A 23,946-nucleotide genomic window follows, 5' to 3' on the forward strand; every position below is an offset into this window, starting at 1 on the left:
AGCCAGGGCCTGCTGACCTAGGAGCTCCACCAGACCAGGCAAAGGCCAGTGCCACTTGCTCCCGAACGAGCGGGAAGGTCAGCTCAGACCTGGAAAATCTCCTACTGCTCCGACAGCAATCCTGCCTCCCTACCACAAAAGACATTAGCAGACACTGAACCCAAACTTCTTTTTTTACGAAAAGAGTGGAAATACAGTTTTCTCTGGAAAAACTGAGAACACACCAACCTCTTTAAGTGTAAGCACACAAACACCAGAATCCTCTTAGCAGGTGTAGAGAAGCTCGTGTGTGTGTGTGTGTGTGTGTGTGTGTGTGTGTGCGTGTATGTGTATGTGTGTGTGAGTCTGTCTATGTGCGTCTGCGTGTCTGTGTATTTCTGAAAGTCCCTAAGGGAGCCTGCTGCGGCTGTCCTGGCTCACATGCACATTGCGCAGACAGGACACAGGGTGTCCGACTGTGGCCTGCATGGACGGTGCCCTCTACTCACCAGCAGGAGGCGTCGGCAGGATTAAGACATGACTGGCTGAATCCAGCCTCTGTGGTGCAGATACTATGCCTGCTCCAAGCAACACAAGGGGCAGCGTGCAAATGCAGCATGCGGTTAGTCTCAAAATAGCACATGAGGGCACAAATACAGCCACACACATTCTAAACCACAGCAGCAACCACTGAGGGCTCCCGGGGCACTTCTGAGTGGGGTTCTCTCCACCCGCAAGCAGCCGGGGGAGTCCCCGGGAGTTCACTCTCAAATAGCAATGGGGCAGTAGAGGCCAGGAAAACACTTTCGCCCTGTCCATCTGCCATCTTGCGAAAGAGGGGCCAGGGCTGCCCATCACATACGTAGCTCTGCAAGTGTCGCTCTGAGGCTGGTCCAACGCTCTGAGGACACCCACGATGCCTAGTTGTAGTAGTTGAGAGAATGCGCTAATATTCCATCAGATAGAAAAGTTAAAAAAATCTCTTTCACTGTGAAACTCTGATAAGCAGAAGTGAGGAGTAACCTTAGATCATTTGAGCCTGAGCATGCCACAGCATCTGAACGCCTCGTTACATATTAAGTCGGCCATTCTCCATCAGTGTTCACATTCCAACCCAAGAGCCTCCCATACCTCCGCCAAGAGGCTGGGGCAGAGCGGCACGTCACATACAGACCAGCAGCATCTTCTCTGGCTGCATAGAGGACAGAGAGGAAGTGACCCAGAAGCCTGCAGGGAGGGTCTCTGCTGACCCAGCAGGTAAGTCAAGAGTGTCTTGATCTACATTGCTATCTCTAAGAAGGTGCCCTCCTGAAGCTTCTATCATCATCCTGGGAAATTACAGGACACATTGTGAAATAAAAACCAAAAATATATAGTAAGGTTACCAGCCCTTTAAAATGACCTCACTCTGCAAGTTTGCTTACAGCTGTTTACCCCCATTCCTGACAGCCATGGGGGGCCCCCTGCCCAGACGGCTGCCCCAGGCGGTAAAGGGAGGCAGGGCCATATTTGTGCCAGGACCCTGACCGGGCACAAGTCAGGACAGCCCTGGGCTGACCGGACCTGCCGCACCGTCTTTGTGAAATCACCTTCCTGCTATAGAAGATACTACCTTTTTGTTTTCAAAACAGTCTTTAAGCTGCGGACAGTGCTACACGCTAGGACAGTCCCACCGCACCCTTTCACGTGTCCTATTCTCGTCACACTCGAGTGTTCTTATGGCAATGAAGACAGTCTTAAGTAGTGGTGTGGGAGTAAATCAGTCCTGGTGTTGTATAAGGAGACATCAACACTTCGTGTCTTTTGAAATAAACGACTGTAACCTTCCCCCAGAGCACAGGGCCCTGGACTGCAGGGAGACCTCCGGGCGCCCCCAAACGCAACTTACAGGCTCTATTGCCAGGCTGCCGTCAACGTGTTATGATGTGAAAAATATTTCTCAAGACTCTCAAAAGTCAAATACCAAAAGGAAAGAAACCAAACTCCTCACCTCTGTTAAAATATTGGTTTCTCAATAGCTCATTGGTTTGGGTGTTTTTTACGTTTTTGCAGGTACATTTATTTATTTTTGAAAGAGACACAAACAGTATGAGTTGTGGAAGGGCAGAGAGCTAGGGAGAGAGAGAATCCCAAGCAGAATCCCCATTGTCACCGCTGAGCCCAATGGGAGGCCCAAACTCACGAAGTGTGAGATCATGACCTGAGCTGAAAGCAAGACTCAGATGCTTAAATGATTGAGCTACCAGGCACCCCTGTTTGTTAGATTTTCAGAGAGAGAGGGAGAGAGAGAGAGAGAGAGAGAGAGAGAGAGAGAGAACGATTGTGTGTGAGTGAGATAGGGGCAGATACAAAGGGTGACAGAGGACCCAAAGCAGGCTCCACGCAGACAGCAGCCAGCCCAATGCTGGCCTCAGACTCACAAGCAGTGTGATCACGACCTGAGCCAAAGTCAGACACTTAACCAACTGAGCCACACAGGCGCCCCAAAGCTCATTTGTTAATAAAGTAAGAGCTAAGCTTAACTTGTAAGGTAAAATTATCTCCGCATTTGGAAGAGTAGTCTGGTACATGATTCCTACAAACATAATAATCTATGTTCCTTTTTTTTTTTTTTTCGATTTTACTTTTAGGAAATCTCTACCCCCAACACAGGGCTCAAAGTCACAACCCAGAGATTATGAGTCACGCTGTCCTCTGACTCAGCCAGCCAGGCATCCCCAAATATAATACTTAACAGTTAACGCAAATTTAGATATCATTAGGCTGAAAACTTATTTCACCAACCCTTTGGTCAGTCCCCATGACCAAAAGGTGGTTCAACTCCCATTCCAAGATAGCACGAGCCTGAAATCACGAGCCAACACCCCAAAAGTTATGTCAATCTAAAGGATGACAACATATTGCAATTGCGTCGAAACCAAGACTTCAAACTCAAAACAGTACCCATTGAATCCTAATAGTGTATTTTCAATCAGAGATGTTAATGTGGAGTCCATTAATGGGCTTGATTTACTTATCTTTGAGAGGCAGAGAGACAGCATGAGCAGGGGAGGGGCAGAGAGAGACGGAGAGAGAGAATCCCAAGCAGGCTCCAAGTCGTCGGCACGGAGCCCGACTTGGGGCTCGACGCCACCAACTATGAGATCATGACCTGAGCCCAAAGCAAGGGTCGAGCGCCGAATCATCTGAGCCCCCCAGGAAGTCCACAGGAATGGGCCTTTGGGGAGAGGGGTCCATGCTCTCCGGGAAGGTAGACAAGGGTGCCGTGGAGGGGGATTTGCAGTGGGGTCACTGAGGGCATTCCCAAAGGTGTACAGTGTTCTGTAGAAGGATCAAAAGATTCCTGATTCTCCACTGAGCCCATGAGTCAAACAGAATTCCACAGGGAAATCAGAAACAGAAGCCATGAAACTTCCACGTGGCACACGAAGTAAGAGTGTTTCTCTCTCCACATAAGAGCTAAATGCACGCCAGTCTCACGAGCCTGTGAGGGGAAGGGACAGGCAGAGCTCAGGCAGGAGGAGGCAGCACCGAGGACTCCGGGCCGCGCAAAACAGACCGGGTTTGGGGAGAGAGGACTAGCTGTGCGGTGAAGCTACGCGCTGCCTTGCTCCAGTACAGGTTGCGGGGTCTCCAGCAGGAGAGCAGTGGGCGGGTGCAGACGGCCCGGTGTCACCTGGGTGTTCTGGGTCGGGATCTGCACCAGAAGCGCCAGGGCGGTGACATCGAAGGTCCCATCTAAGGCCATCAACGTGCCGTGAACTCCACCGTCTACGCGATTGTTGGCATCCTCTTTAAGGCCAATCGATAGGACCCAGCGAATCACCGGGTCCTTCCTCCAAACCAGCACCTCTGCCGACAGTAAACACCCATGGCCACGGTGGCTGCCGAAAGCTCTCTCCATCACATCCACACCCTGTAATGCAGGACAAGGATCTCCGCTGTGTGCCCCAAGCCTATGCTTCAGCTGCACACTCCGGGTGTTCTGGAAAACCTTGCTCCCGTCAGACAACACTGTTGGCCCCGAGCCTGGGCACCTTGTCACTTCAACACAAACGTCTCAGTTCTAATCGCAAAGCCTGCTTTGTGGACTCAGTTGAAAATCAGAGAAACCTGAAAAGACTCCACAGCATATTAAGAGACTGTGACGGGACACCTCACTTTCATGCAAAGTAAGAAATATTGCGTTTGCTTTAGGAGACATCGAAAAATCACCAGATGATTCACTAGTTACTTCTGGTGAAAGACTGCTTCTGTCAACTGTGAAGAGATTTAAAATGAAGTACACAGTACAGGAAACACATATACCCAGTTCATTTCCAAGGTCTTTCACTAGGTAAAAGAACAGTTGTTCAAACACATGGACACGCTTAAAACACTTACTGATCGTTATTACATTTCTCTGTAATAACTCTGTAATAACTCTGAGACTCATTCTCCTGAGGTGGACATTGTCAACACTAGGCACCTTTCGTGGAGCCTTATGGGGCTCTACCTCACCGCCACCTCCCTGAGAACTTCACTCCTCATAGCCCACTGTACCCAGAAGCCTTACCAGAAACAGCCGGTCAACACATATTTTATAAGTGACGTGTATATGCTGTATTCCTTCATAAAACAAGGTAAATGTGACGAAGAAAACCATAAAGAGGAGAAAATACATTTACAATACTCTACTGGATGGAAACACATAACTTGCATAGAAGTGGACCTGAACGTCAAACCCTGGCTGTTCAAGGGTCAACCGTATGTTTCTGGGACTGGCCATGCATGTCCACAGAGACCACAGTATGATCCACTCTCAGACACTGCGTTATACCTATGGTAACACAGAACCCAAGTCAGCGATTTGAACATCTCAGCCCCGGAGAAAGTCACCTACACACACTCTGTGAAACTGAATCAAATGCTGGGGCAAACAACTCAATAAACGCTGTCCTCATATGACCAAGTACTTAAACCATACCTCCTGAAGATGACAAAATAAACGTAGGAAACACAGTGACATGTTTTGGCCAATTTTGTGACCTCTGGACTTACAAGACATACACATTTCTGGGAGCAGTGGGTGTGAGAGCCAGAGGGCACTACCACGAATCTTAATGTTTTCGTTACAGAAAGTACAAGGATGTGGAAGAAAACACACTGGCAACATCTAAGGGACCGAATTTTCCCAGCATGGTTCCAGGAGCAAAAGGCCCCGGAGGCCTTTTTATGTCCGTGGAGGACATAATACTGCTTTGCAGCTATAGAGTCTGTTGAACAAACGAACAGCTACTGCTTTAAAAACAGGTACAGCTGAAAAGTGCTCAGCAAGGTGACAAGAAACACAATGCTTATTTTTTAAAGGTTTTGGTGTTTTTCAGCTTGTCCGCCCAATTTGCTGAGTCCCAGGGCACCTTGGGAAGGGTTTTCGATTCAGTGGCTCCAATTCAGTGGCTGTGGGGAAGCAGAGTGATGAAATGGGAGGTGGGGGGTGTCCACAGCCACGTGAGGTCTCCCGACACGGGGAGGGGTCTGCAGGCAGAGAGACCACGGATCTAGAGGAACGAGGCCAGTAAGACCACCCACACGCTGGAAACACGCAGGGGACACCAACCTGGTCATGCAGGCTCGTCGCTAGCGCGGCTGGGGTGGACCTTTTGTCTTCTGGTGAGCAACCAGCGGATGGATTTTGTGATGCCCTTCTTCTTGGGGGCGTTGTTCAGTGAGTCCTGGCTATTGTTACTTTTGCTGAGGCTGCTCAAGGGGCCATCCTGAGAGCCTGGGGATCTGGGGGACACACAGGAGAGCATCTTCCACACGTGCTCGTCACACGACACACCGCCCCACGTGATTAGAAGCACAATCCCCCAGCTTCTAGGGAGGGCTGCGCCCTGGGAGCTGACACTCTCTCCCTCCCAAGTATATCTGGAGTCCAAGCACCTTGGGTCGAGAACGCTCAGCACCCGTCCCAGGCCGTGACCCGGGAGCACGGAGGACATGCACACCTGAGCCACCCCAGGACGTGGTGCGAGTAACAGAGAGGCTGCTGGAGCTGCCTGGTGGGGGTGGGGGGAAGAGAGCATGGCTCCTGACAGCCCCACAGGGCACAGTGCGGCCCAGGAGAGGAGCCCTAGGGAGCATGTCACCCAGGATCCACCGGGAGGAAAAGGGAGGTCTCAGGACGGCTGGTGTGTAGGATCTGAGCAAACGAGGCTGCCCTACAGCCACCAGCATCACAAGACTCTGGTCTTTCCCACCTGCCTTTTGCCCTGCTGGCCACACCCAGGGCACCCAGGCAGGTATCCCAAGAACGCCGTGCACGTAAACTCAGTTCATTGGCCTCTCTTTGGAATCGCTGTTCCGACCCTTTCTCCCCCATGTAGAGATCAAAGGTTTCTCAGAGCTGAAAACCAGCGCGCAGGCATGTCTCCTACGATGCCTGTGCCCCTTACTTTGTGGCGTCCCTGATGTCCTCGTGGCTGGCCTTGTGCAGTGCCCCTTGCTGCAGCCTGTCCAAGCTCAGGGACCTCTGGGACGAAGAAGCTGACGGTACACATCGTGCCCTTGCCGTGCTATCTTGTGACTCTTCCTCCAAATGCAGCAACTGTGGGGTGGAGAGGAGAGTGACATGATTTCACCGTGCACCCAGACAGAGGAGCACACAGCCCTGAAATCACAGCCAGCAACTCATTTGAAAAGCTCTGAGCTGTGCTTTGTGCAGCGTCCAAAACGACTTCCTAGGATCGGCCTAACGCCAGGCGAAAGGGTGGATTCGCGTCCGGGCAGTGGGCCCACTGAGACCCCCAGCCCATCTGCACCGAGGGGTGTACCCTCCCCAGGACTTCGCACCACCAGGAGCCCGGCCACAGAAGGTAGAGGCGGAGACCCAAACCATGTCACCATACACCACGGCCAGCTGAGAAGGAAGGTGTCTGTTTCCTGACGCCATTCAGGGCAAACCCTGGTGAGCACGGAGCCCTCCCATGCACGGTTGTCCAAAGCTCTTTGTTTGGGGGAAGTGGAGCGAGCTTGTGGCCTAATCCACTGTCACTTCTGGTAGCGATGCAAGGCTGGAATCTACGGGGACGTGTGTAAAGTGACAAGGCACCCAACCCCCTGACCCCACACTCGGGTCTGACTTCTGCTTCTCGAGGACATTTCGGTTGATGGTACAAACTGACGGACTCATCTGCAGCTTACAGACAGTCTGCTCGACACGGTGCAGACACAGTGTCCCTTGGCTGCGGTCACGACAAATGAACCCCTTCAGACTCCACTTTTCCTTCTGTGACAGGCTGTGGGTCTGCGGCTGTGTGGCTGCGGGCCCTGGGAAGGACCGTGGGGCCACGGACCCGCCAGCGTTACGACCCTTGACAGGTCCTGGTGGTGAGGCAGGGCCGGACCTCACGAGACACACGTGTAGGACTGGCGAGACAGGCACAGCCAACCGGGTTTGCACCAGGACCTCCGAAGCTGCATGGGGCTCGGGACGCCCATGGCGGTCAGCACCAAGCGGAGCTGAGCTCAGGGAAGACACAAGCTTAACCAACAGCTCCAAAACACCTGCCTCCTCTCCTGATTTCCTGACAGTCATCAGACAACAAAAGGCTACCTTAAGAGGCTACAAATTATCCACATAAAACCAAACAGGGTCAGACTCACGCAACACAAGTACATTTCATACCCAGGTGGAAGCAAGGATATGGAGAAAACAAACCCAAAAGGGAACAGGACAGGGAGCCACACTAGCGACCAGGCTACGAGGTGAGCAGAGACGGAGGGTTCCGGGAGCACACCCTCCCCTGTGTCACAGCGCAGTCCACACACAGGCCCCCGCCCAGCACTGGGTCCTGCCAGACTTGTGCCTATGGGCCATTTCAGTCTCCACCAAAACGGGAGGCTCCGGCCAGGCTGGGAAGTGCAACGCCCGTGCTGGCCCTGTCTGCATGGACCTGACACCCACTGCCCGTACACCTAGACTTCATCCCCCAAAACCTCCAAAGAGCCCTCCAAGTAGCCATCAGTGAGCTGCGGGAGCAGGCCGTCCTGCCTGGGTGTTCATCACACGACCCTCTGTTCCTTGAGAAAGTCTTGCTACAGAGGAAAAGGCAGCACGAGCCAGCAGAATGCAGGGCGTGCTCTGTGCCCCGTCGCCGATGTGAGCTCCTGATCTCTGAGGACCGTGCACCGATGGGCAGGGTGTGGATACCCCAAGGGCCATGAACCTTTCGCTGTCCTCACTTACCAGGAGACCAAAGCAGGAAAAAAAGATGGTGATGAATACACCCCGGTCACAAAACAACCAGTGACCGAACTGGCACTTGAACGCAAGAATTCAACTGAACGGACACACCATCTGTGCAGTGGAGGGGCTCCCCCAGCTGCCGCCCAGCTCTGTATCAGAGGCACGGCCCTGTCAGCGCATGGCTGGGAAGGTCTGGGATGGGGGTCCGGTCCAGGGAGCAAGGCATCCCAGTTATGAGGCGGACTCTCTGGTCGAGGGTTCCGTCCCGAGGCACGGCGCTTCCCCTGAGAATGGGCACACCCACATCATTGTCCTCTGGACACAGGAGGTGTCCTGTCCGGGCGAGGGGCACTGTAAATGGGAGAAGGGCGCCCGAGCAAAGGTGGGGTATGTGGCAGAGTGGTGTCGTGGCCAGTGTTTGCCCTGCAAGGTGTCCTCATGCACAGGACCCGGGCTCTCAGGCTCTGGTTGCACATCTGGAAATGGGCTAACCATACAAGCTGTGGCTCGCGGGGATGTCTGTGAGGGCCAGGTCACAGGATCCTAAACCACTGCACACACCAGGTGGCGAACCCTAAGAGCTCTCTGAATGCTGCTGGCTACGGCTGTCAAAAGTGGTTATCCCGAAATCGAAACTCTATGCCTCTGCTTCAGTAATTTCTCTTCCTAGAAACTTCTATGTCTCATGGAACTAAGTACGCAGCGCAGCGAGCAAGACACAAACGAGAGACAACGGTGAGCTCTGGTGGCCGTCGCAGGTACCGTGGAAACCGGCCGCCACGCTCCAGCCCCCAGTGGCTCCTGGACTTTCCCGCACACGCCAGCCGCTCGTCCTTACCCAGCTGTGGTGCTCACTGTGGAGAGACGGGCACTCTCCCCCACACCACAGACAAACACAGCTAGGTTGCACTACGAAACACTTTCGCTTTCTCCGATGCTTCCTTCCCTCACTAGGCTGACAGAGGCATGCAAAGAAAGGAAGAGAAATCAGATTTGCTGCACACTTGGAAGCTACAATTTCCAAGACCAAATGAGGCAAACATATTTGAAAGAGAACAACAGGACGGATATAATTGAGAGAAGATTTAGAAACAACCACGACTGGAAGCAGAACTTTGTTCCACCACACATCTGAACGTAATAGGTTATACAATATTTACCAGAGACACTACCAATTATCACTCGGGACGTAAAACTCCATGACAACATACACAACTTATTAAAACACGGCATCTTGTAGAACAAAGACATCTAACAGGTGCCTATTCTAAACTTTCCTGTAACTGTTCTCCTTGTTGAAAACCAAGTTACACTTTTACAGTATCACCCTAGGGGATGCCGAAGTTCCCGCAACACCTTGTATAACACCAAACAAACCCACTCTGTTAATGCCCTGCTGGACGTGAATGTGAAATCCTGACCTAGAATTTGATGGACAACCTCTCACGAATCACCGTGCTGGTTACAGGAGGGTGTCCTGGGCAGGTACGTGATAAAAACGGGCTTAGGGGCAGGTGACAGCTTCACGTTGTAGGAGTCCTGAGTTTCAGTGTAGAAGGCAGTACTTGTGCTCAGTAAGCCCATGAGATTTGGAGTCCTGAACACGAGTGTCGGCACCGCAAAGCGTGCTGTCTGTATCGAGCTTCCGTTCATCTATGCTCAGTGCCTTATCTCTTTTGAAGAAACACTTCGTTTACAAATTATTATCTGGATCATACCCGTATCCGCCTGTACTATACAGTGATACGCTAACGACAATTTATGACTACTGGGGCAAAACCCCCTCTCTAATGACAAATGAAGATACAGGAGAAACAACACGAGGCAGCCACGAGTGACCACAGACGCTCCAGGGCAAAACAGCAAAATGACAAAACACAAACCACAGAACTTTTACCCTGTGTCTCCTTCCAGCTAGCACTGCGTCTCTGCTCCCAACCAGAGTTCAAGTCCTCCAGAAAGCTGCCCCTACTGTGTCTACACAGATTCTGGGACTCTGGCGAGTGGGCTTCAGCGCAAGGGCTCCTGGACCAGACCCCCGTGGTCCTCGGCCTCCACCTTGCCTGGCCCCACCCAGCATGACCAGGCCACCGGTCTCCCTTTCCCTGAGCACCTGGCTCACTGAGCTCCTTCCACCTTGTGACCGCTTGGTCTCTGCCAGTTCTGTCTCTCTCTCTCCACTGCCACACTGGGCAGTGCCCAGAGAGCCACCCTTGGACTCTGGGGCTATCCACAGGTGCCCATCTAGGGACTCGTCAATCATCTGTCAAACAGAAATAGATAACTAACACACATATCACCTTTTACTTCCCATTCGCTGCTGGTCTCCCCTCACTACACTGTGCACACACAGGGGTGCAGGCCTCTCCTCTGACTTTTTATCTATTTATTGTTTTCTTTGTTTTATTTCAAGTGGGGGAGGAGCAGAGAGAGGGAGAGAGAGAGAATCCCAAGCAGGCTCCAGGCGCGGTCAGCGCAGAGCCCCATGCGGGGCAGCGGGGCTCCGGGTCTCGATCTCACAAACCCAGAGACCGTGACATGAGCAGAAATCAGCAGTCGGACGCTTGACCGACTGAGCCACCCGGCGCCCCTCATCTGGGTTTTTCAGTCATGCTGCACCCTAGCTCTGGGACGATGTCTGCACCAAACTTGTTCCATGACTACAGGTGCTCAAAACTTACACAAATATATAAAAGTATACGCGGCTGAAGAGACAAAGGACAAAAGTACTTAAACTCCAAAGGTGAATTCTTTGTTGTTCAAGGATGAATACACGTGTTCATTTAACCTTCATTAGCGTTTCGAACCCTTACTAATTTGCATTGTGCTGTGCTTAACACTAGGTCCTATCTTAATCCACATTGCTACTTTATACAAAGGAAGAACAAAAGCTCTCAAAAGTAAATTCCAAGGCAGCAAAAGAAGAATGGGGGAAGGGGAAAAGAGAAAGCAGCCTATCAGTCCTTTAGTTCCAGAAGAGCCTCACAGACAGAGGAAAAGGCAGGTGACATTGGAGCAGGCAGGTGGGTCCCACGAGAGCCCCCAGAGGATGGAGGTCCTTGCCTTGGAAGGCTCATGTCGCAGACGGGCCACACGGCCTTTCCGGTGGCGCCGCAACACCGCGCTGCTGCTGGTGCTGCTGGCATCCGTGGGGCTGCCCGCCAGACGGAACCTGGAAGCTGGGATGCTGCCGACGTGCGTCCGCCTGAAACACGGAGGAAAACGGTCAAACAAACACGCACACACACACCAAGGTTGTTATCTAAAGAAAAGTGGACTTTGTCAGCCAGGCCAGAACCCGTCAATTGGGAAAATGAGGTCACAGAAAAAGGTCTCCAAGGAAGGCATCCTTGCCCCTGGCTGCAGTGCAAGCCCGCTAGCCGGGCCCTGTGGACACAGGGTCTCCCGGGCCCAGCAGGTGCAACGCATCCCCGCGGCCCAGACGTCCCCGAGGTGGAGCAGCGCCTGCCCCCAGTCAAGCTGTCGTCCTGCGTGTCTGCACCACCTCCTGCCCAACTGACCGGAAAGCACTCCTATACGTCCCTCTGGCCTTCACCTGCCATCGGCCCACGTGTGCCAAGGCCCTTGCTGTGATGCCAGGTGACCCCAGGTTTTCCTCCACCAGCCACTATCGGGCGCCCCAGGGGCATCCGCGGCAGGATCCTCGGGAACCACACCTCGCAGCTCCCGTACACAGGAGGTGGCAATGCGCCCGGTGTTTCCGAGGCAAAAGCGTCTCTGGCCTCTGTGCAGTTAGACTAACACACAAATGTCCCCCTTGGCCACAGAAGTCTCCAGAAAAGTTCCATGGAGCCCCGAGCCCCTAGGGTGGAGTCACTTAATTGGGCTGTCAGCTGCTCCCCTCAGCAAAGGCTCTGGGCAGGAAGCTCTGGGCAGCAGCTGTGAAGGAGCACCCGCCAGCCCATGTGCCCGGCCTCAGCCACGGGTTCACCCTCCACACTTGAACCCTGCACGGGAGTCCAGTGGCTCCTCGCTCTCTGGAAAAGAACAGAGGCTGCCTTCCATTTCACAAATCCTTATGGTCTCGGGAGACAGAACACACCCATCTGATTCACATCAACTAAAGAGGGGGCCCCTGGCGTCACCCCTTGTGGCCTGGAGACAGAGCCACCACGACAGGGCGTCTCCTCTGTGGTGCTTCAAGCTCTTCTCTGCGGCCTTTCAAGAAACGTCATTGACACGTGCTGCCTCAGGGTACTGATTGCTTCTAAGACAGCCAAGTCGGAACTGCCCGCTGGCCACAACCATCTTCCCCTCCTCTGGTCCCCCCATTCCCAGAAGAACTGCTCACCTGAGCTCAGGTGGTCTAGCTTCACCGCTGTGCGGCCACGACACATCGCCAGTCGGGGAGAGGCACACACGCCACCCCGCATGGGACCTGGCATGGTTCGTGGCTCCACGGAGGTTCGCGTGTGTCCCCTGACTCTGACACCCTATCTCAGGCTCCCTGGCTCCCGACCCCAACACCCTGCATCCAGTCCTATCCCAGAGCTCTCTCCCATCTGCCCCGCCTGCGTGTGGAAGTTGGTCCGACACCTTTCTTTTCCTCTGCAACCCAGACCATGTCATCTTGCTAGAGGAGGACACAAACAGAAGACGTGGCTGTGAGGTCGTGCCAGGAGGGCTCAGCTGTGCAGCCTGCCTGCCGCCTTCTCAGACTCATCCCCACGGCCCCCGGCCGCTCACGGCGACACAGCTCCCACCAGCCTCTCTTCTGCCACCACACGAGAGAGCACTTTGTGAGACGGCTTCAAACAGACCCTGTTCCTCAGCCGGTCTCCTGCCCGGGGTCTTCTGACCACAAGGCCACCTGTGACCGCGGCCAACGCCTCCGCAACCACGGGAGCACTGCGATCCTCTCTATCCTTCTCCTTGGCCAGCTCACCTCAGGCGGGTGACGGGCGTGGACGTCCCTCTTATGGCAACTGCCCCAGGGTGCCACCCTCCAGGGGCCTGCACAGCCCCTTCCCTTGAGAACTCCAACATGCCCTCGAGGGGCCTGCACCGCATCCACTGTTTGCTCCCTTGGCCTCCTCACACATGCCCGTCTTCAAGCCCTGGAATGGTGACACTCAGCACACTGGTGTCTTGCTGGCGAGGATCTCCGTCAGCCAACCAAGAGGCTGCTCTGTGCCCGGATCTTCCTGTGTGCTTCTCTCTCCGGACACACATTCGCTGTGCCACCAGTAGTTCCGTGGACACGGAGGGCCGCTTGTGCCCCTACCTGTACTGACTTCTCCTCTCTCCTACAAGCAGGCTCAACAAGGACAGCCACAGCACACCCTCGACTCTCCCGAGAGCCCCCGTCAGCAGCCGCACACACCCCAGTGAGGCCTGAAGGGGCCTGCCTTTGGAGCAGGAGCCTGCTTCCTGCACCCAAGGGGGCCCAGTCAGCTACTCGAGGCACTGTCACACCAGAATGACTCTCACATGGTACCCATTTCCTACAAAGAAGCAAGCAAACCTTTTAATACCTCGCTGACAATTACTGTCTGCAGGACGCAGCTCACAAGCCGGCTGACCCACTCCCTCACAGGCGACTCACCAACGTCCCAACAGAGTTACAGCGATTACATGTCATTCTCCGGTCTTTTCAAAAATATAAGAAACTGCGAGCACTGCGCTAACCCCACCAATGTCAAGGTGACCTTCACAACCATGGCCACGTGTGCACTCCCATGGTGACCCCACTGGCGTTGTGGAAGGGACCATAGCTTCCAGGGATGCTGGGCCGAACCTGGCACGCTGGACCCCTCCTAGCCCCACACCATCACTGCCACACTCGGTGGAGGGAGGCCGCAAATAAACCCACCCAAACACGAACAGAACTTTCCCTAACTTCCACTCCTCCTCCCATGGCTGTGAGCTCTGTCATGCCTCCCGGTCTCCTGAGATTCCAAACCTAACCTCTGGAATGAGGTTTTACTTCTCCCTCTTGCCAACTACTAAGCTACCGGCTCCCTGAGCTACATCCAGTCACTCTGCCCATTCGGCCAAAGGATTCCTCTGGAAGAAACACAGCAGGTGCTAACATAGGTGTTTGTGAGGTGGTTCATGTTAGGCACGGTGAAGGGCAGTGTCCCCCCCAGCCCCGCCCCATCATCAGTTAGCTGGTACCTGGAAAATGGATCGCGTCAGACTACAACACCCTCAGGGTTATTGTGTGTAACTCTGATCCGGTTCGGGTCATACCATAGCACACCCACGGTTCTACTTTGGAACCATGAGCTGGTTCAGGTCATACTGGTGACAGAGGGAAGCCACCCCCAGCCGCATCTCAAACAGATCTGTGAACCGGGAAGTGTCATACCCATGGTGACGCGAAGAGCCTCTCACTCTTGCCCGCTTTAATACGGCCCTCAGTGCTTCCATCTTCCGGAGAAGGTGATCCTGCAAAGCAGCAAATGACAATGACACTCAGTGCAAGCAAGGTTAACTAGTCTTTGCATCAAGAGTCCGTTCAACACAGAGCACAAACTGGTAGTGGCCAGAGGAGAGGAGAGTAGGGGCAGTGGGCAAAAGAGATGATGGTGATTAGGAGGCATCAGCATGCAGATATCAAATAAGGCCGTCTCGGGGATGAAAAGCACAGTACAGGGAATACGGTCCGTGATACCCTAAGGACTCTGTATGGTGACACACGGTGACCACAGTGATGGTGTCGAGCACAGAGTCACGTGTGCAATTGTTGAAACGGTACACTGTCTACTTGAAACTGATACAACACTGTAGGTTCATTAGAATTCAAGAAAAAATGGAAAACACTACTTGCATCAAGTGTGCTGAAATGCTGACCATCATAACCACGCTGGGTAAATTTAGCAGTTACGAACCCGAAGACCATTCTCTCCAAGAGTCCTCCAGTAAACACCCGGATCACCAAGTGAACGTCCTAAACCCTACTGAACAGTCAGGTCTCAGGCATAGCAAGGTTACAGAGGAGAAACACCGAGCCACTAGGACTTCTTCCTAATTATGTAGAGAGGAGCAGGACTTTCTGGGCGGTGGGGGAATAGCCCTTCTGTGCAATAGGCACGTGCTCCGTCGTGGACCCTGTGCAGCCCAGCCTCACGTCTGCACACGCAGCGCCAGGGAGCAAAACCGACGAGGAGCTTCGGTCACACAACTACCCCCTAGGCAGTGCCGTCCCAGGCCAGAGACACCGCCGCACGTGGCTAACTGAGCGCCCAAAATGGGGCTGGTCCCGACCACAGGGGATGGAACTGTGAGACGCCCCGTGGGTTGCAAGGACTAAATGTGGAAAAACATTGTAGAGTAGCTCCTTCATGTCTACACTATTTACTTGATACAATAACATGTTGCCTGCATCGGGCTACATGAAAACTAACATCACCCGTCTGTTTGACCATTTCAAATGCAGCCGCGAGAATCCTTGGGATGACACCCGTGTCACCTGTTACCTTCCTGCTGGGCAACGCTGCACTCAATGAAAGGTTTACGCGAACATTTTAGCTTTCGAGCGAACCCCCGAAGGGACTCAGAAATCTGAACCCCATAGGCTGCTCGCCTCCAACTCCGCCACATGCGTGCCATTCAGACTAGCGAGCATGGGGCCGCTCGAAAGCACAGTGGTGGCTCGCCATGGAGGAAGTGTGAGCCCCAGAGGTCACCTGCTCCTTTCCAGTCTCAACCGATCACTGAATGATTGAGAGATGGAAATACCTTCTCACGTTGCGTTTCTTGTAACTGTTTTTTCAGATTGCCAACTTCTCCTAACAGAGACTTCTGAGAAAGGTACTGACAGTCCTTTAGTGTTGATTCTTTCAAACGTTCCACATGCTAGAGCATGCCTACGTTTCTCTTTACAATAACGCAGCACCACAGACAAGGCATGGAGCGGATGGCCATACCAACGAACCGGGTCACATGACCACAGAGTGAAATGCTGTCTGTGAAACTGCAGTAACAGCCTTTACTCATACTTTGTCCATGTACAATTTCTTCACGGATCACTGTCTGACTGTAAGTATGACAAGTTCCTAAGTTTACTTGCAGCAGGTACACTGGTTTGTACTAGCTTTTAGGGTCTGTGATGCCTCAGTCACTTGGGAAAGCTGACCTACGTTTCGTACATATACTTCCAATCTCACATACAACTATTCTACCGAAAGGCTGGCCCCAGTGATCAAGGTAGAACCTCACGTGGGGTATAATAACGCACCTCATAATGGGTTTTACCCAAAACAAGTGTGTCGTGTAATTAGCATTGCTCACTGGTGTCTCCAAGTGCCAGTCTTAGGGAAGATTCTGGGCTCATCTACAGGGACACAGGTGTCACCAGAACCGGTAGTATCAGGTCCGCATCCAACTGTCACCACCAGAGCTTCTCTCACAGAGATCCTATGATACTGCTTCCCTCCCGTTACACCTCAAGTGTATCCGTTATGATGCTGTAAGAGTCCAGGCTTAGACTCTTTCCAACCCAGATGAAAAGAGGGAAGGCAGGAGATGGAACAGGAGATACTCTGTTTTCAGCTGGTTAAATGCTTGACAGAACTGCGCACTCCTACCGGTCCGTCTGGACAAAAGAGGTAGAAATTAGCTCCCCAGACAAGAACCAGGCTGAAGGTTCCAGCACAGGGGTGGCAAACGAGGGCCTGCCGACCACATCCAGCCCCCGCCGGGTCCTATCAACAAAGGGTTATCGGCACCCGGCCCCTCCCCTTAGTTATATACTGCCTATGGCTGTTTCTGTGCCCATCTTTGATTAGCATGAAGCTAGCTTACTCCTTACGTCTCAGTTAGTAAAGGCCTAAAATACTTACTCTCGGGCCCTCCCCAGACCATACTCCTCTCCTAGACAGTGAGACGCACCTTCCCGCACACAGACGTCGGGCAGGGACAAGACACTGGGAACTTAACGTAGGCAGTGGGTAACAGCCTGCAGTTTTTCCGTGTGAAAGAATCATTTCTACTTTCTGCAGTGGCTGTTAGCCTCTGCTCCACGCTGCTCCTCAGCATCACAACGTGAGCGTCTCCTCTGTGAGGACGGGGGCACTCAGCCGCTGTCTCTCATGTCCTACCTTATCTTCTGCAGCAGCCATCCTCTCTTTTAGATGACGCTTAAGACGCTCGTCAGATTCAGAAAGGAGCCGGTCAATAGTGCCGGACAGATGTTGATTAGTCTCTTCCTTCAGTTTTTCTCTCTGCCTGACCTGAAAGAGAAGACGCAGGCTTCAAGCCAAAGTGCGAACACCGGCTCAGGCGTGCGAATGGCCAGCGGTGTGACCCACACGCACGCCATCCTCGGCTGCCCCTTCCCACGGCACTCTTTGGCCTGCTTGTGCGTCACTGCCAGCACCGACCTAGCGGGGCACAGAAACGCAGGAACCTGCTTCCCAGGGGTCATCACTTAGCAGGTCCCTTTGTTTCTGGGAAACAAAACGCGCATGGGCCCTCACGAATGTCCTCATTATCAGCTCTCAGATGGGCTCAGGAGGCAGATGTACATGCAGGAAAGAGCACATTCTTAAGGGGATCAGCTGAACTACACACGAGAGGAGGCATATTCCGGGGCGGAAACAGAAGCTCGGATCTGGCCTCAGGGGGAAAGAAATGAATCCATTGACAAAACCGAAAGATAAAAAAAAATCCACTTTGGGAAAGATTCAGTGGTGAGAAAGACTTTCACCTGTTTTTCGTGAAATTCACACATCTCCTGAACGTTTTGTAATGGAAACTTGTATTTACCTCCAGTAATTTCCGAACATAACCGCAAAGTTCACGGGTCTGTGTTTTATCGAACTCTCATCAATCGTATGGTTAAAAAACTTGTGTCTACCGCATATCCTGAATTAACCCAAAACAGAAGCGGCGAGGACAGGCCGGCAGGATTCAGGGGCTCCTGCCGGGCGCAGGGCCGTGGGGTACGGAGTACACATGTGCCCTGCAGTCGGGGGGCCCAGGGAGGAGGAAGAGCCCACAGGACACACCCGCAGGCTAGGCAATGGACAGTCCCTCCAGGCTCGGGCTTCCTCATCTCTAAGCCACACCTGCTGGCACCTCTTTCCTTGGGAGCAGGCAACAGAAAGCACGACCACCACACCTCACACGCAGCAACGGCCATCACTTGGAAAAGACCCTGGCCACCCCACAAGAAGGGATCGGCACCCAAGTATTTTTCAAGCAAAGCAGCTTAAAAGTGTCCTTGGAATTGTCTCAGTTATAATAGAATCCTTATCTCAACACCTGTCCCTCCAAACTACCATACAGTCCTAAAGGCAATGAGGTGCTTCTCTAAGTAGGTGAGGTCGAATTCTCGGCCCAAGAGGCTAGCGTCTGGTTGTGCTCACGTGTGTGCACGTGTCATGGCAGGCTGGGGTCGGCCAACACGAGCCGTCACGCTGGCATCAGAAGCTTCACTCCGCGGAAACTCATGTTTTATTCTCTGACCCTGAGGGCCAAGCACACGAGTTTCTGGTGTAAGTTAAGGGTGAGTGTTTTGAGTTTTCTGGTGAAAACAAAACCTGATGGCCTTGGATGGACGTCCCAAGTTGGGGAGGCTGCTGCCTGCTCTGTCTCCTGGGTGTTTCATGTTGACGTCCGACCAGCTCCCGCAGGGAAAAATCTCAGGGGATTCAAGGGACACGGGCCTCCCTTTCGTCAAGGCTCGATGACGCTATTCCTCTTCTTAGGAACATCTACCCCGACCTGTGCCTTTACATCTCAAGTAGAAAGTAGGATGTGGGGACCAAGGTCAGGCCCGTGACCTGATTTCAGGACCTCAGTGTCATGTCCTAAGGAAGGAGACCCCTCCTCTAGGCTGCCCTACCCCAGGCCAGTACCTCCGCTTTGGCCAAGGGACACCCACGAGGTCCCGCGTCAACCGTGAGGAGCTGCTAATGAGCTGGTGGGCACGGTGGGCTGTGCGGGTGCCTCCACCCCTAGGCGGCACTGCCTACGGGGCCCCAGCGTCCAGAGAACATTGTCCATATGCTAGGAGTGTTCACTAGCATCCAACTCGCACAAGAGTGCACTGTACCCCTGATGGGATCGAGAAGGGGCCTGGCGTCCACGTGGGGAGAAGTGGGAAACAAGGCACCGCTCCCTACCCCGACACCCCCAGCCTGCGCCTCATCCTCAACCACTGCCAGGTGCGCGGCTGCTCCGCCCGGACACGTACCCGCTGCAGTTCTTGGTTCTTTTCCTCCAGCTGGGCCTCCATCTGGCGCAGCCTTTCCTCGATGTTGCCACGCCTCTGCTCGGCCTGTGGGCGACAGTGGGGTCAGAAGAGCTGGCTGCCCCACACCACACGCTGTGCCTATGCACGACATGCTGTGAGAGGCCTTCCGCCTGCTCACAGTCCCTACCGGCCTCATGCGTGCCAGTGGGAAGCAGTGGGCTTCCATGCTGGTGACCGGGGGTAGGCAATGGTCTCGTCCCCACCCCGGGTCCCGGATCCTTGGACGGTGCCTCGTCCCCCGGCAGACACCCCTGTCCACTCAGCACGGACAGGAGGAAGCAGCAAGCGGAAAGAGCAAACAGGCGTGCTGCCTTCCTAACCTGGGAAGTTACTTCCAACAATTTAGCTTCCTCAGCAGCACAGTGTCCAAAGACAAAGGGTCGGGCTACACGGCTGACCAGGGACAGGAGAGAGGACAGGTGAGAAAAGAAACGGAGACTTGACATGCAGATCACAAAGGAGGAGAGACTCTGTTGGAGCCTGGGCCTGTGGGCGCCCAATGCCGCCTGCCCGACTTGATGGCAGCCTTGAGGGTCATTATCCCATGACGAACCCACCCCCCTTCCCACTGGGACCCTCACTGCACTGGAACCGGTGACACAGAAGCACCGACAGGCTCCCTGCTACAGGTTCCCTCAGCCCAGGTTCCGGAAGGATGGACTGGCTGCCCAGTCATGTGCTCCCTCGTCCTGTGTGCATCACTCGATCCCAGCACCGACTACATTATGTCTGGAAACTACCTCTTCAACTGCTGCCTTCGTCCGTGGGTGGTGAGGGCTGTGAGAACTGGGAGGGCAGGGACTGTGTCTGGCATGTTCCTCGACTCTATTTGTGGAACCTCCGAGTGAATTCCTTAAAGATTTATTTCTTACAGCGGTGTCTGGGTGGCTCAGTCGGTCGGGTTCTGACTCTTGGCTTCAGCTCAGGTCATGAACTCAAGGTTTGGGCGTTCGAGCCCTGTGTCAGGCTCTGTGCCGATAGCATGGAGCCTACTTGGCATTCTATCTCCTTCTTTCTGCCCCTCCCCTGCTCATGTATGTGCCCAGGCTCGCCCTCTCTGTCTGTGTCAAATAAATGAACATTTAAGAATTTTTTAAATAAAAACGATTGTGTTTAAAAGAGGATAGGATTTTCTCATTTCTCAGAAAAATTCTATGCTTTTTGTTTTTTTTTTTTTCCTTCGGTAAGCTCTACACCCAACGGGGAGCTCAGACTCATGACCCTGAGATCAAGAGTCCCAAGCTCCACTGACTGAGCCAGCCAGGCACCCCTGTCCTTCTCTTGCCCAAGGCTACTATCTTGAGCTTTGAGTCGCTGACTTAACTCTGAAAAGCAGTGAGTCTTAGATGCAGCCAACGGCAAACAGCACACGTCGGACAAAACCGGAGGGAACAAAACTGGGGATGATGCCTGCCGTTTGAAAAGCATTCCAATCTCAGACAAAGTAGCCCCGAAAACAGATCTCAGCTGGTTCGCGGACTTTGGCACGCCGACGTTACCGGTGAGAAATGAGATACGAGAACGGACCGCCTTGAAAATGACATTCCCACCATGGGACCCAGAAGGAAACGGGGGCCCCACCTTGCAGAGGGTGGCCACCCTCTGGGCCGGCTCGGCTTCCACCTCGGGCAGCGACTTGGCCTTCCTCGGGGTCTGCTGCAGCTTCCGCTCCGCCACCTCCAGGCGCTCTTGCAACTGGCGGTTTTGATCCGCAGTCTAGGAAATGAAGGCAAAGCATCAAAGTGTAGCAAGTCTTCTCTCCGTTTCCATTTTTAATAAAGTGAAACAAAATCTAAATGCAGAGATCTACTGTTAGTTCTGACGGAAGCCAACAGTTTGGTAGGTGCTTCAGAGTGAACCTTTCCTTTCTGCAAGGAGTCACCCACTGCCTTGGTCCTCCTTTCACTACGCAAAACATGTCTTGCCAAACTCTTTGCTCTTCTTCAGTATCTTCAAAGAAGTCTTTCCAAAGACAAAGTTCCCACACAGTAAAGAAAACCCATCTTCTGGAGGAGCTTGCTCGCTCTTCCTGACCAGTTAAGGAGAGAAGGGTTCGGTCCTAACCCTTCGTAAACATATTTATACTGGGGTCCGAGGGCTCGCTACATAGGACATTCTGAGGTGGGCACATCAGCCAGCACAGAGCTTCTGAGAGCATGCCTGATGCCAGTTGAGTTCTTTTTGGAAGTGTACCATTATTCAACAAAAACACTCTCCCTCTTGACCAAAAACGTGGAAAACTTCAACGTGGAAAACTTAGACACGAGATTTTTTGTTAAAGGACTTTTAGGGAAGCCGAGGTGGCTCAGTCGGTTAAGCGTCCACCTTCGGCTCAGGTCATGATCTCATAGCTCACGGGGTCAACCCCGCCTCGTGCTCTCTGCTGACAGCTCAGAGCCTGGAGCCTGCTTTGGATTCTGTGTCTCCCTCTCTTGCCCTCCACTGCTCATGCACTCTCTCTCTCTCTCTCTCTCTCTCTCTCTCTCTCACTCTGGCTCCCTTTCTCAAAACTAAATAAGCGTTAAAATTATATAAAGTCATTTTAAAAATCATGTAAAAGGTGAGGTTTTTGCAAGGTTAACATGTGTTGCCACAGACTCCTTCCATCTTCTGTGTGCATATGGCTCTGTGTGTATATACAGACCGCGTATCATGCTTTAAAACCCTCCAAAATAAATCACATGCTGTACACATAGTATTTCACGATCTGCCCTATACATTCATGACTTGGAACATGTTACGTGCTCTCAAACAGCATTCCTCCATGTCATTTTAATGGCTTCCTAGTATTTCACTTTGATTATCATTTTGGGTCGACTGACACATTTGACAAACACACCAGGCAAACTCACTCTGTTTCCAAGAAGCTGGATGTGGTTTTCCTGTTCAATGCCGGATGACCTGAGACAACCAAGGAAGAGACGTGCTGCTTCCCAAAACACAGGGTCTCACAGCCTCACGCCAGACTGTGCTTCTGCACCTGCCATTCCCCCCGATCTCAGGTACTAACCAAAATGGCCAGCTGCCTACACATTCCCGGCCACTCCCTGCTCCTTTGGAAACAGTGCTAACAGGCAACAGAGTAACGTGCATGTAAGACAAGACAAAGAAGGAATCAAGGAGGGGAGCCCCATAACATGCTTCCATAAAATTCGAAAGAATTAAACCCTGGACGATGAAGTAACCCCGCTGGTCAACACAAGATTCTAAGATCCTAAAACCTTGACATTGACACTTGGTCCTTAACTTGACTTGTAATTAATAAAAGTGGAATGAAGTTCAACGAAACCAACGACCTGTCGATGCAGAGAGTCCTTCTTTGCGATCTCGTTTTCAAGTTTATCCTTGAGGTCGTGCAGAGAGGTGGCTTTGTGCTGTGCCCTGAGGCAGCGCTTCTCAAGGGTAGTGATCCTGTCTTGCATGTCTTCCTTCTGGGCCATGGCCTACAGCAGGTATTTCAGAGGGAAAACAGGGAAAGAGTTAGCGTACGACACATTAAGACACTCCAGACACAAAAACCGGGCGAAATCCTCATTTTCCAAACAAACAGAAAAGTAGCATCCTCGGGGCACCTGGGTGGCTCAGCCGGTGCCGCTCTGTGAGTTGGCGCCCCGCGTCAGGCTCTGTGCCGACAGTGCGGAGGCTGCTCGGGATTCTGACCAGTTACCCAGGCTTATTCTTTCCCATGTGTTCAAAGACAAACGGATAATAAAGTCTCCCGGAAGTCACAACCTCGGTTGCCTCTGGACATCATTGAGCTTTCCACGGAACGGCGACTTGCCTCTGGAGGCACACACCATGAGACAACCATCCTTTTTCCCGGGGAAAAGGTGGATGAAATCTCATCCAATTACCACAAAGTTGAAGCAGCAGTGTTAACAAATGGAAGCCAAACTCCACCTTTCATATAACTGGAAGTCATCTTCTGTACCCTCACCCTGTAACAACATTGTATCCCATGGTGTCTGACACTGCAAATGGAACCAGAAGGTCCTGCCCTGCGTTTCTTGTCCAACACCGGAAAGATTCCTCTTCCAGTCCTCCGTGTTTACTAAGCAATGTATGTCAGCAGTCTCAAGAGTGAAAGTGATGAGTCCTAAGAAATGATTTTCTAAATTCTCTGCATATTGAACTCTGCTGAGGGGTCTCTCCCCACCTTTGCCAAACAACAGGTTATAGAATTTCTGCAAATACTTTTGTTTTAAATTCTGACACGATCTCACCCACACTGAGGTACTAAACAGACTGCTCGTGCACTTACACCCTCGAGGGTCTGACAGGGTCTTCCCGAGGTGGCATTGCCGGGCTGGGGGTGGGGTGTGCGGGGACTGTCCGCAAAGGGCAGCTCACAGTGACAGGAGGAGGCACAGAGAAACCATCCTACCCTTACTAGTTTCTGTGACAATGATCAGATTCCCATCGACGACCACACGTGCAGAAGCGGCCGCACTCCTCCATGACCTTACACCAGGACCGGCGGGCTGCCCCTCGCTCACTCTGACCGCCACGACCA

General features: G+C 52.9%; 2 protein-coding genes across 10 annotated transcripts in view; one reads left to right on the forward strand and one right to left on the reverse strand.

Moving 5' to 3' along the window:
• LOC123383605 (liprin-alpha-1-like) overlaps positions 1-23,946 on the forward strand; it is a 180,937-nt gene that overhangs the window by 87,648 nt on the left and 69,343 nt on the right. The window lies entirely within an intron of this gene.
• The window catches only part of LOC123378945 (liprin-alpha-1-like), a 41,934-nt gene that overhangs the window by 1,654 nt on the left and 16,334 nt on the right, over positions 1-23,946 (reverse strand). For 2 of the 9 annotated variants that reach the window (XM_045051546.1, XM_045051547.1), the window contains 8 exons: positions 22,730-22,876; positions 21,015-21,149; positions 19,374-19,457; positions 17,275-17,406; positions 14,541-14,620; positions 11,273-11,414; positions 6,417-6,568; positions 5,579-5,751 (listed from right to left, as the gene is read on the reverse strand). In XM_045051546.1, coding sequence (XP_044907481.1) covers positions 5,583-5,751; positions 6,417-6,568; positions 11,273-11,414; positions 14,541-14,620; positions 17,275-17,406; positions 19,374-19,457; positions 21,015-21,149; positions 22,730-22,876 — 1,041 coding nt within the window. In that variant the 3' untranslated portion in view covers positions 5,579-5,582. Of the gene's footprint in view, positions 1-3,655; positions 3,896-5,578; positions 6,021-6,416; positions 6,569-11,272; positions 11,415-14,540; positions 14,621-17,274; positions 17,407-19,373; positions 19,458-21,014; positions 21,150-22,729; positions 22,877-23,946 lie in introns of those variants that run through there. The other 7 variants (XR_006593495.1, XR_006593494.1, XR_006593496.1 and 4 more) reach the window with 7 other exon arrangements.

The sequence above is a fragment of the Felis catus genome (assembly GCF_018350175.1).
Source record: "Felis catus isolate Fca126 chromosome D2 unlocalized genomic scaffold, F.catus_Fca126_mat1.0 chrD2_random_Un_scaffold_51, whole genome shotgun sequence".
Taxonomy (NCBI): domain Eukaryota; kingdom Metazoa; phylum Chordata; class Mammalia; order Carnivora; family Felidae; genus Felis; species Felis catus.